Here is a 15,329-nt window from a genome sequence, read left to right on the forward strand (position 1 = left end):
TGCCCGGCATCAGGCGCAGACCACGCTCGCAGCGCAGCTCCTCTCCGTGGCAGAGGCGCAGAGGGAGTACCACGCCGCCGCCGCCACAACCATGGGCGACCTCTGCGCGACGCTGCGCGCAAGCAGCGCCGCTTTGCCGCCCACCCGCGCCGCACGGGCGAGCCCGCCGCCGCATGGCTCCGCCGCCGCCGCCGAGCTGCCGATTGCAACAATCGCGACGATCGCGCACGACGCCGAAGACGAGGCGGAGGAGGCGCAGGCGGAGGCGCAGGCGCAGGCGCAGGCGCAGGCGCAGGCGGAGGCGGAGGCGGAGGCGGAGGCGGAGGGAGAGGAGCGGGAGGAGGCTCCGGACATCGGAATGCCGCCGGAGGAGGGGGCGGCCGCTGCTGCCGCCGCTGGACATGCGGCGGAGGAGGCGGTGGCGGCGGAGGGCGAGGGGGGCGGCGGCGGCGGCGGCGAGGGCGGCGGCGGCGATGGCGAGGTGGACGGTGGCGGCGCGAGCTCCGCAGCGGTGCTCTCGGAGGCGGCGCGAGCGGCGGGTATCGTCGACTAGGAATGCATGGCGCATGTATTGGAAGATGCGCCTCCACACAGGCTTTCAGGAGGGGCTGAGTCGGCAGAAGTCACCTCTCGATCGTAGTATATATCTCGCATAGGATGGCTATAGTATATACCTTTGGGGGAAGCCTTTCGTTCCTCTCCACACTCTCACCGACGCACACACTAGGTCACTCTACTCTCTACGTCTAAGAGTATCTCTAGTGTCTAAGATCCCAGTGCAGTTTCTCACGTCTCCGCGAGCGGCGAGCGGCGTGGTTGTGACTCAGGATGTGAGATGAGCGGATTTTTTCTGTTTTTGCGGCGTGTGTCTTTTCATGCATAAACCATATCTCTCTCATAGCATGCATCGACTCTAATTGGCTAATATTCGTCCCGGATACAAAAAACTCTTACCTGCCAACAGGGGCGGCCAGGTGTTGCGCAACGCGCGCTTGTTGGCGCTACGGCTTTATGCGCCTCGGTGCGAGCCGTGACATCCGATGCGAGCGGCCGTGCCGCGCCCAGCCCGCAGCCCCGCCCGCCCGCGGGCGAACGCGACCCTACTGGTCGAGGACGCGGGACGCTGTCCCGATGATGGTGTCGTACGAGGTGAACCACCGCGCCATCTCGTCCTCGCACAGCCGCCGCACCAGCGCGGTGCCGGCCGTCGCCTCCTGCCGCGAGCCGTATCGCGAGGCCGTGATCCAGCGCGGCGGCCCTCCCGGCTCCGCGGGCGCCGCCTTCATCACCAGCCGGCCAAAGTACGAGATGCCGCTGCCCGTCATCGCCTCGGCGATCCTTCGCTCGAATGCAGCGCTTGTGCCGACTGCGCGCGCCTCCTCCTCCATCGCAGCGGACCGAAACGTGGCGACCGAGTACCGCACCGACATCCCGAGCTGGTACTCCCCAAAGCGCGTGTCGTCGAGCACTCCGCTCCCGCGGCCAAACAGGAGCGTCTCGCCCGTCGGCAGCTCCTCTCCCTCGGCAATGGCGCCGGCGAGGCACGAGTGGAACTGCCCACCTCCGGTGAGAGCGTGGTCGTTGTACCACGCGAGGAAGGCGGTCGCGGCACTGTCGTCCTCGAAGAAGGTTGAGTTGAAGACGCGGCCGTCCTCCGACTCGTGAGACACCATGCGGAACGGGCGGGCGCTCGCCGGGAGCGCGGCTATAGCCTAGGGAAGGGGACTCGCATCTATCAGTGCGCGCTGCTTTAGGGAGTGACCTCGGCTGCCGAAGGGGCTCGCCTCTATCAGCGGGCGCATCGAGGGCTCCGGCTTGGCGACAGCGAGTGGGTAGCGCCAGTACGGCCGCCCGACGATCATTGCAGTGGTGTCGTCGACGGCGACGCGCGAGAGCGTAGAGAGCCGGCGCCGCGTCGAGAGAGAGGACAGCCGGCTATGCGAGAGCCGACACTGCATACCCGTATGCGGATCAAAGTTTCTTATGAGGCACGCGCAATCAGCGAGCTGGGAAGAGGACCGCCGCAAGCGGCGTGGCGTGGAGCGGTTGAGCATCCCTCCGGGGGCCCCTCTGCGCCGGGGAGGCGTTGTTGGAGGCTAGGACGCAAGCGTCCGTCGCCCTTTTCAAACTCGGGGCCCACTCCGCTACGCTCCGACCCGAATTTGGAGGGCCTGAAAGTTTAAGGTGTTGCTGCGCAAAAGGGGTCGGACACAGGGCGCAGCTCATGCTAAGAGCTAGAAGGGGAGCTAGAGAGAACGACTACCCTGTCCCGTTATTGCGTACACCAACACCACAAAAGCTCTCTCTCTCTCACCTCTCTCTCTCCTGTCCTCACTCAGAGCACAGAGGGGGGTCACAACTACCGAGTCTCTCGACTAGCTGCCATGTTGCTGACCGAGAGCGGATCTCCTCCTGCTCCGCAAGGAGGGTGGCCAAGGCTAAAGTCTTGCCGGAGCCGCCGGGCGTGGTTGACGACTTGGAGGAAGGTCGCCCTTGTACTTGTACTTGTAGAGATGCTCGAGGGGGTGCTTTGTGAGGCGGTGCGCAGCCAGGCCAGCAGTGAGGGGAGGCGCACCCTCACTCTCCTCGGTTGCAGAGCTCGTCGGAGGCTGCGTCACAAGCTCACAACGGGAGGGTCGCGACAGCAGTCCTCGGGCGAGCCGACGCGCATGTCCAACCAGCGCTGGGACTCGTTGTGACGGCAGACGCCGGCTGCCTCTCCAACCGCTTCTGCAGCGTCCTTCTTTGCCCGTGCATGGGCTCGATCCGATTCCGCAGCGTGTCGTCCCCAGCGGCGGTGCTGCGCGGGAGGCGGCCGCGGGCACGCTGGGCTCGATCAGCTTTCCCTAGCACGGATTTGGCGGACGTTCGTGGCTTCAATTTTACGAATGTCTTGGCACCAGCTGAAGGCTTGCCCGGCGCACATCACGCAGTTTCTGCACGGTATTTGGATTTTGCTATTTGTTCGTGTGGGGGTATATTGCAGATTTGTCAATGGTACCGCGTCTGCGACGCGGGCGCCTTGCGGGCAGAGCCCTTAGCCACCCTTTACATCTTGCGCGGTCAAAATGCCGCCGCCTGTTTAGTCGGATCTTTTCTCGCGTCTCGCTGGGTCAGGAGGTACCATGTTAATGGTTCGATCCTCCCCAGAGTCGAACTGGCAGCCACTCGCACCGAGGAGGCGAGGTGTGGCTACGTGACCCGAAAAGGCCAGAGTCGAGAGCAACCCTCGACTGGGTCGCTCATATACTCAACAGGGCGGGCTTGTTCACTGGTCAAACAAACACGGGGAACCTCCCTCTCCGTCAGAGTTCGCTCCCACTGAGGCCTCCGCTTTTTATTTCGCAGAGGCCCCTTATAGCTTATTGTATAAGGGAGAGCGAGACTCATCATTTAGAGAATGTGGGAGGACCGAGCCCGGGACCGCGTGAGCGTTGCATTTCTGCCCTCGCTCACACGCGCGCTTAGAGTTATGCGGCGCTACGGTGGAACTCGTGTTTAATTGAACAAGGCTGACCCCTACCCCTCTCGGTGGGCTTGCAGGTAGGGGGTTCGGGTAATAAGGTGCATCGGGGTCGGCGGGCGTGAACTGGAGAGATACCCGCTTCGGCCGTTTAGTTGCGAACTCCCTTTCCCCTCGGCGGCCTTCTGTCTTGCCCCGGCTGGGTGTGTGACGGCTGCCGTTCCTTCGTCCGGCTGTTCGTACCTGTTCGTGCGTCAGGTGTGGGTGTGTTTTGGCCAGTGCCGTTCCTGCGTCCGGCTCTGGGAACCTGTTCGACTGTTCGTGCGAGAGGTGAGTGGATGTGTGTGTGGGATTTCTGCCGTTGAGCTGTGCCGTTCCTGTGTCCGGCTATTCGTGCCTTCCGTTTTCGGACATCGGGCAGGAGATCGTGGCTCGCGCGAGAGCCGAGGGGCGGGAGACGTGGATCTCGCGTGGTTTCTGATTTCGATTTGGAGCACTTGGAGCACTTGGAGTGCAGTCATTAACCGCACATCCAGGGCCGATTTTGGTCACTTTTCTTTTTTCTCCGTTGGGCTCAGACCCCAAAAGGCAACCCACTGATGCTGGGGAGGGTGACGCAGTGTAGTACGCAGTTCCTCACATGCGGATGGGGGAGAGGATGCCCCCGTATAGAGCCGTAGCGGCTAACTATGCGGGTGCATCCTGTCTCGCTTTGGGGGCGGTCGACGCCGTGCGGGGAGAGCGGGCTGGCCGCAGGGCGGACGCTCGCTCCCCGGGCGCTGCGGGTACGCTCGCTGGGCGGAGGGGCGCTGGCCGCTGGGCGGACGCGCCCCCTCCCCGAGGGGTGGTGCCTCTCAGAGGCGATGGTACCAGTACCACTGGTATGGTCCAGTGTGCTCTGTGTGCAGCGCTGCGCTGGCGTGCGATGCGCGCGTGCTGTGCGCGTGTGCGTGTTGGATTCGCGCGTGAGTCTGCGTGTGCTGCGCGCGCGTCGGCGTGTGCTATGCGCTGTGCTCTGCTGTGCGCCCTGTTTGTGTAGCTGTGAGGCGCAGCCTTGGCTGGGAGGGCTGCGCGGTGGGCTGCGGCGTGCTGCAGGTGGTCGTGCGCCTGCCTGATGGTGTGCGGCGGCCGCGCAGCCCGCTCGACCGGGCCGTCGGCGGCCCAGGGGGCGAGCATGCCAATGCGCGCTGCATGTGAGGCTGCTGCGCGGCTGGCGCGCAAGTTTCCGTGCGGAGAGGGACGCGCGCATGTGTTCACGCTGCGGGCGCGGGCGGGCGCGGAGGGCGGCGCGGTCTCACCGCGGTCCGTCGCCGGTTGGTCTTCGGCGTGTCGAGGGCGGGCGTGCACGAGGGCTTGCCGCCATCGCGTGCCGCGAAGGAAAAAGAATTCAAACGATGTTCACTGGTCGGAGCGGGCTTGTAGGTCGGGCTCGGGGAGCGGTGCGGTGTTCTCGACATGGCGCCCCTGGTCGGCCGCCGCGTGATCGTCGACGGCCTCTCCTCCAAGCCCGAGCTCAACGGCAGCCGCGGCATCGCGGTCGGCTTCGACGAGGACAAGGGCCGCTACACAGTCCGGCTCGATGCGGGTCCGACCATGGCGCTGAGGCCGAGCAATCTCACCGCGGACGGCTCGGCCGACGGCGGCGGCGGTGGCGGTAGTGGTGGCATGCCCGGCTTTGGAGGCGGCATGCCTGGCTTTGGAGGCGGTGGCATGCCGGCGGGCGCTGCCGCGCAGGCAGCGCAGGCGGCGAAGGCACGGCTGCAAGCGATGCTGCCTCCGGGCGTCTCGCCAGCGCAGGCCGGCGTGGCGATGCTCCTCCTCCTCTACGTCGCGCCGCGCGTTCTCGGCCTCCCACTCCCGCTCGTCCTCTGCGGCGGCGGCGCAGCCGCGTTCGTGTACCAGTCCGCGCGCGGCGGCGGCGGCGCGAGAGGCGTGGCGGATGGGCTGCGGCGAGGCGTTTCGCGCGCGGCGGCGGCGGCCGAGGCGGCGACCGGGCAGCGCGTGAGCGAGGCGCAGGCGGCCGCCCTCCTCCTCGCTGGCGGCTACATGCTCTGGCGCTTTGTGCTCCGCCCGAGCGGCGCCGGCGCCGGCAGAGGAGGAGGCGAGAGACACTTCCAAGACGCTGCCCTCGCCCCTCTCTGGCTCGCTGCGGCCGCTGCTTGCACATGCCCGCAGCTCAGTCTCCCAGTGCGCGCCCCAGTGCGCGCCCACTGACGCCTCCCCGGGGGTCAGGCGAGGGCGGCTTCGGCGACATAGAGTTCGCAGCGTACGACAAAGGGTGGAACGATGCGCTCGAGAAGCGAAAGTACGCGCCCGTGCTCGACCCGGCGGCCGCGGAGCCGCGCGCGTCGTCGTCGCGGTGGGGCCTTGGCTCCCTGTTCCAGGAGAGTCCGCCGCCGCCGCTCGCCGCTCCCTCCGCCTCTCCCTCTCCCTCTGCCTCTCCCTCCGCCTCTCCCTTTGCCTCTGCCTTTACCTCTCCCTCCCTCCCCCCCCCCTCTCCCTCTCCCTCTCCCTCTCTCTCCCCCCCCCCCCCACCCCGCACTCACGCACCCGCCCCCACCCGCGCAGCTTGCCATGGCGGGCACCCTGATCTACCAGATGGGTGCACCGGGCGGGCAGCCGTGGAGCGCCGCGAACGCCATTGCCGGCGCACGAAACATGAACCCGATGACGCTCGTCTTCCTGCTCAACATGCTGTCGGGCCTCTTCTGAAGAAAGTTCGGCGCTCTATTCCCCGCCTCCTCCTTAGAGGGTGTCTTATTGCCGCCGCGACATGGGCCTCGAGACCGCGCGCGCGGCCCCGTGTGAGCGGTGTGCCTCAGAGCGTGGCCGGACACCGCGCGCCGCGATTCCCGTATTGCCGCGAGCTTAGTCTTGTCCGGGCACACGTACACCTCGCGTATTGTCTTCAGTGTGATCGAGCAGTTCTAGTAAAAACCACAAACCGGCCGAAACCGGTCCCACTGGCCACAGCCGCGCTAAAGTCTCGCGCTATTATCTCGTCACAAGCCGCTCTGCTCTCCAAACACCTGGCCCACGAGCGCGGACATCTCGACGAACTTGAGGGTGCACTTCCGCACACATTCCTCCTCGCCGGCGCGCAGCTGGCGTGTCAGCCCAAAGTCGTCGATGCACTCGCCAAAGCAGCGGTCTGCCGCCTCGTTGACTCGCACCAGCGCTCGTCGCTCCTCGATGGCCTTCATCGCGATCAGGCTGCGCTGCGTCTCCTCCAGCGACGCCTCCTTCCACATCTGAGGAGGGCGGCGGCGCCTAAACGGTCGAGACCGCTGGGTGCCGAGCTGCGAGCGAGTTCTTTACCAGGTTGCAACCCTTGTTCCGCACTGTGCTGTGAACAGAGCACCAACCAACAGCTCTCAGGACCCCCCGGTGCTGGGGTGCTGCCAGCAACCAACCAAGTCGAGCGGAGCAGCGTCGTTCCGATGTTTCGGCGGGCACTTCTCACCTAAGTCCTTGTGGCGGGCCGCCAGGCCCGGAAGCAGATGCCGACGAGGATCAGACACGGCGCGCTATCTGGGCTCGGAGGTCGGCAAAAAGGTTGCGCAACCGACACCAGCGACCAGGATCGTCGATCGAGGTAGGTGCACGCTGCTGAAGCAGTGCACCTACATAGTGCGGGACCTGGGGCAGCAACCAACAACCTGGATGGGGACGGGGTGCTGCTCAACCGGCGGCAAACAGCAGCGTTCACAGCCGAGTGCGGAACAAGGGTTGCAACTTGGTAAAGAACTCGCGCGCTGCCTCTGGCCTCAGACCGAGAAATCCAGATGAAGTCCCGCAAGCTAGAGTGTCATGTCAGAGGGCGGACACTCTGAAGGCCGTAAAGGAAATACGACTCGAGGTGAGCAGCAGGCGTGGGTAGCACTAGCAGGAGAGGTCACCTGCAGATCACCAACAATACGCCTAACACCAGTCGAGGTATCCACTCAGACATCGCGTGGAATCATCCACATCAATCATCATCACGTACTCGTACACCGCCGAATTCGGACAATGTCTAGTCCGACACGCCCGCCACATGACGCCCACAGCAGCCGCGTTGGTCGGCGCGCGCCGACGCCGACCATCACTGCAATACCAAACAACTCTAACACTCACACGTCATTTGGGGCCTGGAGCCCTGTTCACGTGCGCGCGAGACGTGCAGACAGGGTTGCCAGGTGAGAGCGAATGGCGCGGTTCACGCCTCGCACAACAGAGAGAGAGATGCGCTCTGCATGGTGGGACATAAAAGAAAGCGAGTACTTGGGCGAGTAGGCCGTGCGGTCGACGCTGCCGCGCGCGGCTTTGCGCGCGAGGCGGCGCAGCTTGAGAACGGCGGTGGGCGAGAAGCCGCCGCCGAACGTCTCGTGGAGCAGCAGGTTGAAGTTGTTGCGCTTGACAAAGATCGCGTCGTGGTAGAAACCGCGATGCGCCTTGACGTAGCCGTGGCCGTTCTTGTGGTCGAAGGGTTGGCCGGGTTGCCCGCGCGCCTTGCAGCCCATGTTTAGGCGGCGGGCCTTCTCTTCGGTGTTGCCGAAGGCGTAGGAGTGGCCAACGGAGGCGGGCGTGCCGCCGCTCGAGGCGTTGCCAACGCCCGCCGAGGAGGTCTTGAGGAGGGGCGTCCAGAGCTTGACTTCATTCACCTCATCGCATCCTCCCGGGCCAGCGTGGGGTTCCGCGAGGTCGACCTTGTACCCCTCGTTGTACTGCCGGGTGAGCTCTGGTTTCTCCTTGTCACCGTGCACGACCGGCGCGTTGGCCGGGGCGCGCATCGCGTCCGCCCAGGCGGCGAGGACGCCGTCGTGGGGCCGCCGGTGGTGGGCCTTGTTGTAAAGGTAGTCGCCGAAGAAATCGACTGGCATGCCCCGCTCGAGCGCAACCCGAAGGGTGGGAAGCGCCACGGAGAGCCAAAGGCCGAGCTTCCGCTGGAGCTCGTCCTGGAGGGCGTCGGAGGAGAGGGCGGTGGCGTACGTGCCGTCGACACGGACATCGAGGGCTTTGCCGGCGAAAGGCGTTGAGGCGGAGACGAAGCGCGAGGCTTCGCGGTTGTTGACGGCGCTGTCTCCGAGGGACGGGTTGTTCTTGACGTGCACATCCCGCGCCTTGACGAGCTCCTGTGGTGCGCGAACCAGTCCTTGTGATTCTTGATGGCAGCGAGCGCCCGCGGCCGCGGGTACGTGCTAAAAATCTCTCACCGCCGACCGACGGCTCACACGGCCGTGCGGTGAGCAAAAATTTGGGTCGCTGCGCGCCTGCCGGATGCTCTGCGACGTCTGGACGCTCGCCAGAAACGCCAGGAAGCTTGCCTTCCACCCCTGGGCCCGAGGGCGAACGACACAGTGGTCGGCAGCCTCTGCGACGCTCCGATCGGCTCCTCGACCTCCATCGCCTGCGACGAGCCAGCATGGCGCGTCGCTCGACGGCAGCCTGCTCAGTATGCTCTCGGCATTCTGTACAGCCTCGCCAGGCTCTCTGTGACGGCCTGCAGGGCCGGCGCGGACCGCCTCGGGCGCGATGGCCCTCCTCAGTACCTACCTCATTGATGCCTGTCGGCTCTCCAATCTCGCGTCGCCGGCGGCAGGCCCGCATGGCGCGCTGCTCGATGGCAGCCCGCTCAGTACGCCTTGGACAGTGACTTCTGCCTCGCAGCTCTTACTGCAGCCGCCTCCGGGACCGGCGCCGGCCGCCTCGCTTCGCCAGTGCTGTCTACGCCTGCGACACGCGTGTCGGCTCGCAGCCCGCGTCGCCCGCGGCGGGCCCGCATGGCGCGCCGCTCGTCGGGAGCGTGCCCAGCAGGCTGTGCAGGGCAGTCTGCCTCACTCAGGGCGCCGCCGCCGCTGCGCGGGGGCGCTGCTGCCGTGAACACTGCCGCCGTGTACGTCACCATCGCCTCTCTTCGTCGCCGATCTCGCCGACGCCGCTCGCCGCTCGCCGCCGCCCTGCCCTGCCCTGCCCAGCCCTCGCACAGACAAACCAACACACACACACACACACACACACACACACACACATACACACACACATACACATACACACAAAAAAACACACCCTGCCCTCACTCGAGCGCCCCGCGCCCTCCCGCCCCACGCCCTGCGCCTCACGCCTCGCGTCCCACGCACGCCCCGCGCCCCGCGCCCCCACGCCCCTCACCCTGCGCCTCACGCCTCCCTCCCCACCCTCTCCGGCATTTCTGTTCTCGTCCCCGCTACTCGCCGACTCCTCCTGGATAAGCAAGTCGACCACTCGCTCGTGGCCTTGGCTGGCGGCAGCCATCAGCGCGGTGCCGCCATTGCTGGTCTGCATGTCGATCCCTGCGCCACGCCGCAGCAGCAGCTCGACCACCCGCTCGTGGCCTTGGCCGGCGGCGTGCATCAGCCGGTGCCGCCATTGCTGTCCTGCATGTCGATCTCCGCGCCGCGCCGCAGTAGCAGCTCGACCACCCGTTCGCGGCGGCTGCCGGCGGCGTCCATCAGCGCGGTGTAGCCTTTGCTGCTCTGCAGGTTGATCTCCGCGCCGCGCCACAGTAGCAGGTCGACCACCCGCTCGTGGCCATTGCTGGCGGCGACCTGCAGCAGCGTGAAGCCCGCACTATCGAACCACGCCCGCCACCGTCGACCCACGCCAGCACCGCCGCCTCGTCGCCTCGCTCAGCCGCTTCAGCGATTATGTCTGGAAGGAGCAAGCTCTCTGTGTCGGCGCCCTTCCCATCCCCATTTCCCGCGTGCTCTGCCTGATGGGTCTGCGGCTGTGTCGGTGGGTCCGGCGGCGACAGCGACGGCGAGCTCAGTGCGAAGCTATAAATCCAATCTCCAACCTCGAGGCGAGACCCATCGGCCGCCGTATGGGCCGTCTTCACCAGACGAAAGCTCCTGCTGCTCTTCGGGATCGACCGCAGCCACCTCTTCAGCCCACCCGCGAGCGTGACCTGCTCCCGCACTGCCGAGCTCAGACGAGGCTCAAGCTCGCCGAGCTCCATCGTGTTTTGAGGCGCACCCTCCAATATGCGTCTGACTTCATCCACGTGCTCCGGCGGCGGCCAATGGGGCTGCTGCAGCGGCGGCGGCGGCGGTAGCTTCGTTCCCGCATGCTCCTCGACAGCGCGCGCGCACTCGGTTTGGCCCATCTCCTTCGCGATCATCAGCGCCGTCTTGCCGTCCTCGCCGCACAATGTCGTGTCTGCTCCCGCCCGCAGCAGGCGTTGCACAACCGCGGGATGATTCGAGCCGGTTGCGACTATCAGCGCGGTGTAGCCCACGCGGCTCTGCAGGTCGATATCCGCGCCGCGCTGGATAAGCAAGTCGACCACTCGCTCGTGGCCTTGGCTGGCGGCGGCCATCAGTGCGGTGACGCCCTCAAGTGACTTGCTGCTCTGCATGTCGATCTCCGCACCGCGCTGCAGCAGCACCTCCACCACCCGCTCGTGGCCTCGGCTGGCGGCGGCCATCAGCAAGGAGAGTTCGCTCCGGCCGATCTGGTCATTGTACGCATACGTCGCATCAGCCCGCCCTCCGCCGTCAAGCCACGCCAGTACCGCCGCGTCGTCGCCGCGTCTAGCCGCTGCTACGACCTTGGCAGGGGCAGCCCCGGCGGTTCTCTTGCTACATCCCGCGCGCTCGAGCACCAACGCGCAGGCGAGTAGCAACCGCACGTGCATAGGCGCGAATGCGCGCGGCTCTGCCCAGCGTTTCTTTCTCTTTCGCCGGCTCTGCCCTTTTTCCGTTCGGACTTTTTGAGTGTATGTAGCTCTTACGTACATTCCCGTAGGAGACTCTGCTGACAGGTTTTGCGGGGTATGGTAATCTCACGCAACCCACCTCGAGACCATACCCCCCCGCCTGCTGACAGACCCAGCCTCCAGGAGACCGGGGATGGGCGGTCAGGACCATACCCCCCCACCCTTTGGGCCGTGAGAGTACCATACCATACCCCGCAAAAAGTTGGAAGCCTGCTAGGTAAAAGAAAGAAAGAAACAGACAACCCAAGGGAGGGAGGGGTGTGCGCCCGCGCGAAAAATTCTTTCGCGCGAGTGAGAACAGGTTCAGGTATTCGACAGCTAACCAGCCTCCTAAGTCACAGCTGTCCTCAAAACCGCTCGACGTGCGGTCGGTGACTCGCCTCCGTGCTGCGTGATGGCGGGTTGGAAATGGCTGCGCAGCCAGATGTTGTCGTGCGCGCTCGACTGCACAGGCGGTAGCCGTTGCGCAGGAGGAGCTCGGCGACGCGCGGTGGAGGGATCGCGGGTTCTCGCCAGGTTGTCGCTGATGTGTGATGATGACATGTCGATGTGCACCTTGCTCAGGTCGATGCTCGAGAGCGCCTCTCGAGGAGCGCCTACACCTCGTGGCCCTCGTGCATCGACGTCGAGGCCCATGGCCCTCCGCGCTGCCTCGCCGCTCCGGCCCACCGGCCGGCGCTGCACCCGGGGCAGAATCGGAAACGAGAAAAAGTCGTCCGCTTTACCGTCGTCCTCTCCCCATCACACACCCAACGCGCCGAGACCAGGGCGCTTCTACCCATCCCCCGCCATGAGTGCGCCTGCCGTCTCACGCGGCAGCAGTAGCGTGGCGAAGCAGCCACCCACGAACAGCAGCCCGCCAATGGTGAGCAGTGCCTGTACACACCGAGACGTGTGAACGGCGCCTTGTGGCCGCTGACGAGCTTCGCCGACAAAATGCCGCGCCAGCGCGGGCTCGGCGTTGCGGCCGGCCGCCGCGGAGAGCGTGAGCGTGGCGACGGAGAGCAAACGCATCACGGTGACGGAGAGGGCGAGCGCAGTGGCACGCATGGGCGTGGGGAAGGCCTCGACGCACCTGCTCGCGGTCAGAGACTGTGACAGGGGGCGCTACGCGGCAGGCAAGGGCGTGGGCGGACCGATGCGGTGTTTCCACATCGACATGCCCGCCTCGAATGCCCGCCCACGGTTAATCTCGGCCAATCTCGGCGCGCCACATCTGAGCCGCCTCCCACCCGAAGCAGCGGCAGCCCGTCGCGACGAACCCGATCGCCGCGAGGAGCGGCGGGTGGCGTGGCGCCACAGCCATACCAGCGAGCAGCGTGCCCTGCAGGAAGAATCCGATCCGGAAGCAGCCGCGCCGGCCGATGCGGTCGACGGCCAGAATGGAGACGAGGATGCCTGGCGTGGGAGCTCGGGGTAGCAGCAGGGCCGACGGGTGGCGAGAGGAGATTCCACCGGTGCGAGACGTTCAGGCTGCCTGCGAGGTCGCCGCCCGAGAGGAGGAGAAGGAGCTCGTGCGGCAGCTCGCCTGGGGAGATATGGGGAGATATGGGGAGATATGGGGAGATATGGGGAAGAGGAGGAGGAGCTCGTGCGGCAGCTCGCCTGGCCAGAGAGAGAGAGAGAGAGAGAGGTGTCAGGAGACGCGCTGGTCCGCAGCACGGGGGAGTCCTGCTTGCGTGGCGGCTCGCTTGAGCTCGGGGCGACGAGCCGACGCAGCACGCCCGGCCCCCAGTTGTCTATCAGCACCGTTGTGCCGGCGAGGCAGCTGAACAAGCCGACCGCGTACGCCAGCAGGCCGAGGTGTCGCCTCCGCAGCTCAGCGAGAGGAGCGGATCTCGCGCCGCCGCGCATGCCGCGCCCGCCCGCCACTTCACGCCCGCCGCGTTCGCTGCCGCAGCTGCCGCAGCCGCTGCCGCCGTCGCTTGCGACGTCGCCGCTGTCGCCGCCCGGCCCGACCAGCCGCGAGCTCTCCGAGGCGTCGCCCCACGCCTTGCCGTACCGCAGCTCGTACGGTGTCGGCGGCGACGTCGGCGCGGCGGGGCGGCGGGCGCGGGGCGACGCGCGGGGCGAGGGCGGCTGCAGGTGGTCTCTCCGCAGCTCGGCCAAGTTGCTCCTCTCGCCGGGCGACATTGCTGCGCGGTACATGCGCTTGACGACGGCGCGCGCCTCGTCGTGCCTGTCGTCGCGGGCGTACACCGGCGCCGGTGCCGGTGGGAAGGGGCTGCCGAGACGGGGCCGACGCCCTTCTCGCCCGTGCGCTCTCTCTCTCTCTCTCTCTCTCTCTCTCTCTCTCTCTCTCTCTCTCTCTCTCTCTCTCTCTCTCTCTCTCTCTCTCGCTCTCTCGCTCTCTCGCTCTCTCGCTCGCTCTCTCACTCTCTCGCTCTCTCTCTCTCTCTCTCTCTCTCTCTCTCTCTCTCTCTCTCTCTCTCTCTCTCTCGCTCTCTCGCTCTCTCTCTCTCGCTCTCTCTCCATATCTATGAGTGTGTGTGTGCGTGCGTGCGTGCGTGCGTGCTCCTCCCGGCAGCGAGGAGGTAGCGTGGCGAGGCGGGCGCGAGGGCGTACAAGCCGCTCAGCAGGAGCAGCGCGGCGGAGGAGGAGAGGAGCAGCGCGCGCCTGTAGCGACCGTCGCACACGTGATGCAATCGTGACACGCTCGTGGAGGTCGGAGAGAGCGGCTGCGCGCCAGCTCAGCGCCGCGGCGAGGCTGATGGCGACCCCTCGGCCGACTGGAGGGGGCAGGGGAGGAGGTGGGGAGGGAGAGGGAGAGAGAGTGGGAGAGAGAGGGAGTGAGAGAGGGAGGGAGAGAGAGAGGGAGAGAGAGAGAGAGAGAGAGAGAGAGAGAGAGAGAGAGAGAGAGAGAGAGAGAGAGAGAGAGAGAGAGAGAGAGAGAGAGAGAGAGAGAGAGAGAGAGAGATTGAGGACGAGAGGCTGGTGGCGTGACCGATGCTCTCACCAGGCCACCCGATTGAGACAGCAGCAATTAGCGGCCCACGACCGGCCGTCGGGAGGAATTCGGCGTACCACGCGGTGGCCGCCGCCTGTGCGTACGCCCACGACGCCGCCTGTGCGCCACGCAGCAGCAGCAGCGCCTCAAAGCGTGGCGAGGCGGCTGCGAGGGCACCGCAGAACGCAGCGGCAGCTGTCCCAGCGACCAGCGCTGGCCGTCGGCCGAAGCGGTCGAGCAAGGCCGCGGAGGCGAGCGAGCCGACCACGCAGCCCGCAGGGAAGGCCGACGCAAAGTAGCCCAGATCATCGGCGCTCAGCAACCACTGTTGCTCCAGAGCATCAAAGATGTAAGCTGCGCACTCCTGGCACAGCGCAAAGCAGGCCCACGCGCAGATCTGCCTCGCGAGGTGTAGATGGTGGAATCGACCGATGGGGAGTGACTCTATCGCCTGCACAACATCGTTAGACATGATTGTTCTTTCGAGGTCCTGGCTCGAGGTTCTCGAGGTGGAATCCTTTGGCCGCAGACACGCTGTGTGCTCCCGGCGCGAACTTCGAGCAACCACTAACCTCCGACAAACCCATCCCCTTGTTTCTCTGTTTTGTTTCTTTCTTTCCGACAAACCCATCGGGTCGCTTCTCATCGCAAACCCTGTCAACAGAGTCCTCCTACGGGAATGTACGTAAGAGCCGTGTATACTAAAAAAACTTTAAAATGGGAGGCGCGGTCGCAGGGCCATGACGCGTTATTTCGTCGCGGGACGCTTTTTTTCAGGCTCTCGGCGCGGCGTGAGTGTGTGTGTGTGCACTAAACTTCGCAAACCCTGTCAACAGAGTCCTCCTACGGGAATGTTCGTAAGAGCCGTGTATACTAAAAAAACGGTTGTACCTCTCCCTGGTAGAGAGGCTGCGGGCGGAGGGCGTCTCGCTCGAGGTGGAGGCGCTGCACGCCGCCGCCGCGCCGACCTTCGCTCCCCGCGCCGTCGTGCTCCGCTGCGACGAGATCCTGGCGGCGCTCGGCCGCCCGCCGGAGGTGCCGGACGGAGGGCAGGGCGGCGGAGGTGCGGACACACGTGCCAACGGTGTGGTCCGCCTTCGCTTGCGCCGTGGCAGGTAGGTAGGTAGGTAGGGGCACCGCAGGGGCCGGTCAGGTTTTTCCAGAATTTCATCATGAGTTCCTCC

At 65.9% G+C, this 15,329-nt stretch overlaps 4 protein-coding genes across 4 annotated transcripts; 1 reads left to right on the forward strand and 3 right to left on the reverse strand.

Annotated features, from left to right (window-relative positions):
• Positions 1–4,918: 4,918 nt before the first annotated feature.
• On the forward strand, positions 4,919–6,175 carry EMIHUDRAFT_227184 (hypothetical protein; the record flags this gene model as incomplete). The annotated part of the gene is made up of 3 exons (XM_005788237.1): positions 4,919–5,048; positions 5,696–5,778; positions 6,032–6,175. 3 exons carry the CDS (start codon positions 4,919–4,921, stop codon positions 6,173–6,175), a joined length of 357 nt encoding a protein of 118 aa, XP_005788294.1.
• A 290-nt stretch (positions 6,176–6,465) lies between these two features.
• On the reverse strand, positions 6,466–8,849 carry EMIHUDRAFT_227185 (hypothetical protein; the record flags this gene model as incomplete). Its single annotated transcript, XM_005788238.1, has 2 exons — positions 6,466–6,733; positions 8,797–8,849. 2 exons carry the CDS (start codon positions 8,847–8,849, stop codon positions 6,466–6,468), a joined length of 321 nt encoding a protein of 106 aa, XP_005788295.1.
• A 3,065-nt stretch (positions 8,850–11,914) lies between these two features.
• EMIHUDRAFT_440873 (hypothetical protein) lies at positions 11,915–12,701 on the reverse strand (the record flags this gene model as incomplete). The annotated part of the gene is made up of 2 exons (XM_005788239.1): positions 11,915–12,273; positions 12,410–12,701. Coding segments are annotated over 2 exons (559 nt in total), but the record flags the coding sequence as incomplete, so codon positions are not given.
• A 443-nt stretch (positions 12,702–13,144) lies between these two features.
• Positions 13,145–14,722, reverse strand: EMIHUDRAFT_440874 (hypothetical protein; the record flags this gene model as incomplete). Its single annotated transcript, XM_005788240.1, has 4 exons — positions 14,155–14,722; positions 13,885–13,927; positions 13,716–13,814; positions 13,145–13,377 (listed from the first exon to the last, which is right to left on the reverse strand). Coding segments are annotated over exons 1-4 (837 nt in total), but the record flags the coding sequence as incomplete, so codon positions are not given.
• Positions 14,723–15,329: the final 607 nt, after the last annotated feature.

This window comes from Emiliania huxleyi (assembly GCF_000372725.1).
Source record: "Emiliania huxleyi CCMP1516 chromosome Unknown EMIHUscaffold_137, whole genome shotgun sequence".
Taxonomy (NCBI): Eukaryota; Haptophyta; order Isochrysidales; family Noelaerhabdaceae; genus Emiliania; species Emiliania huxleyi.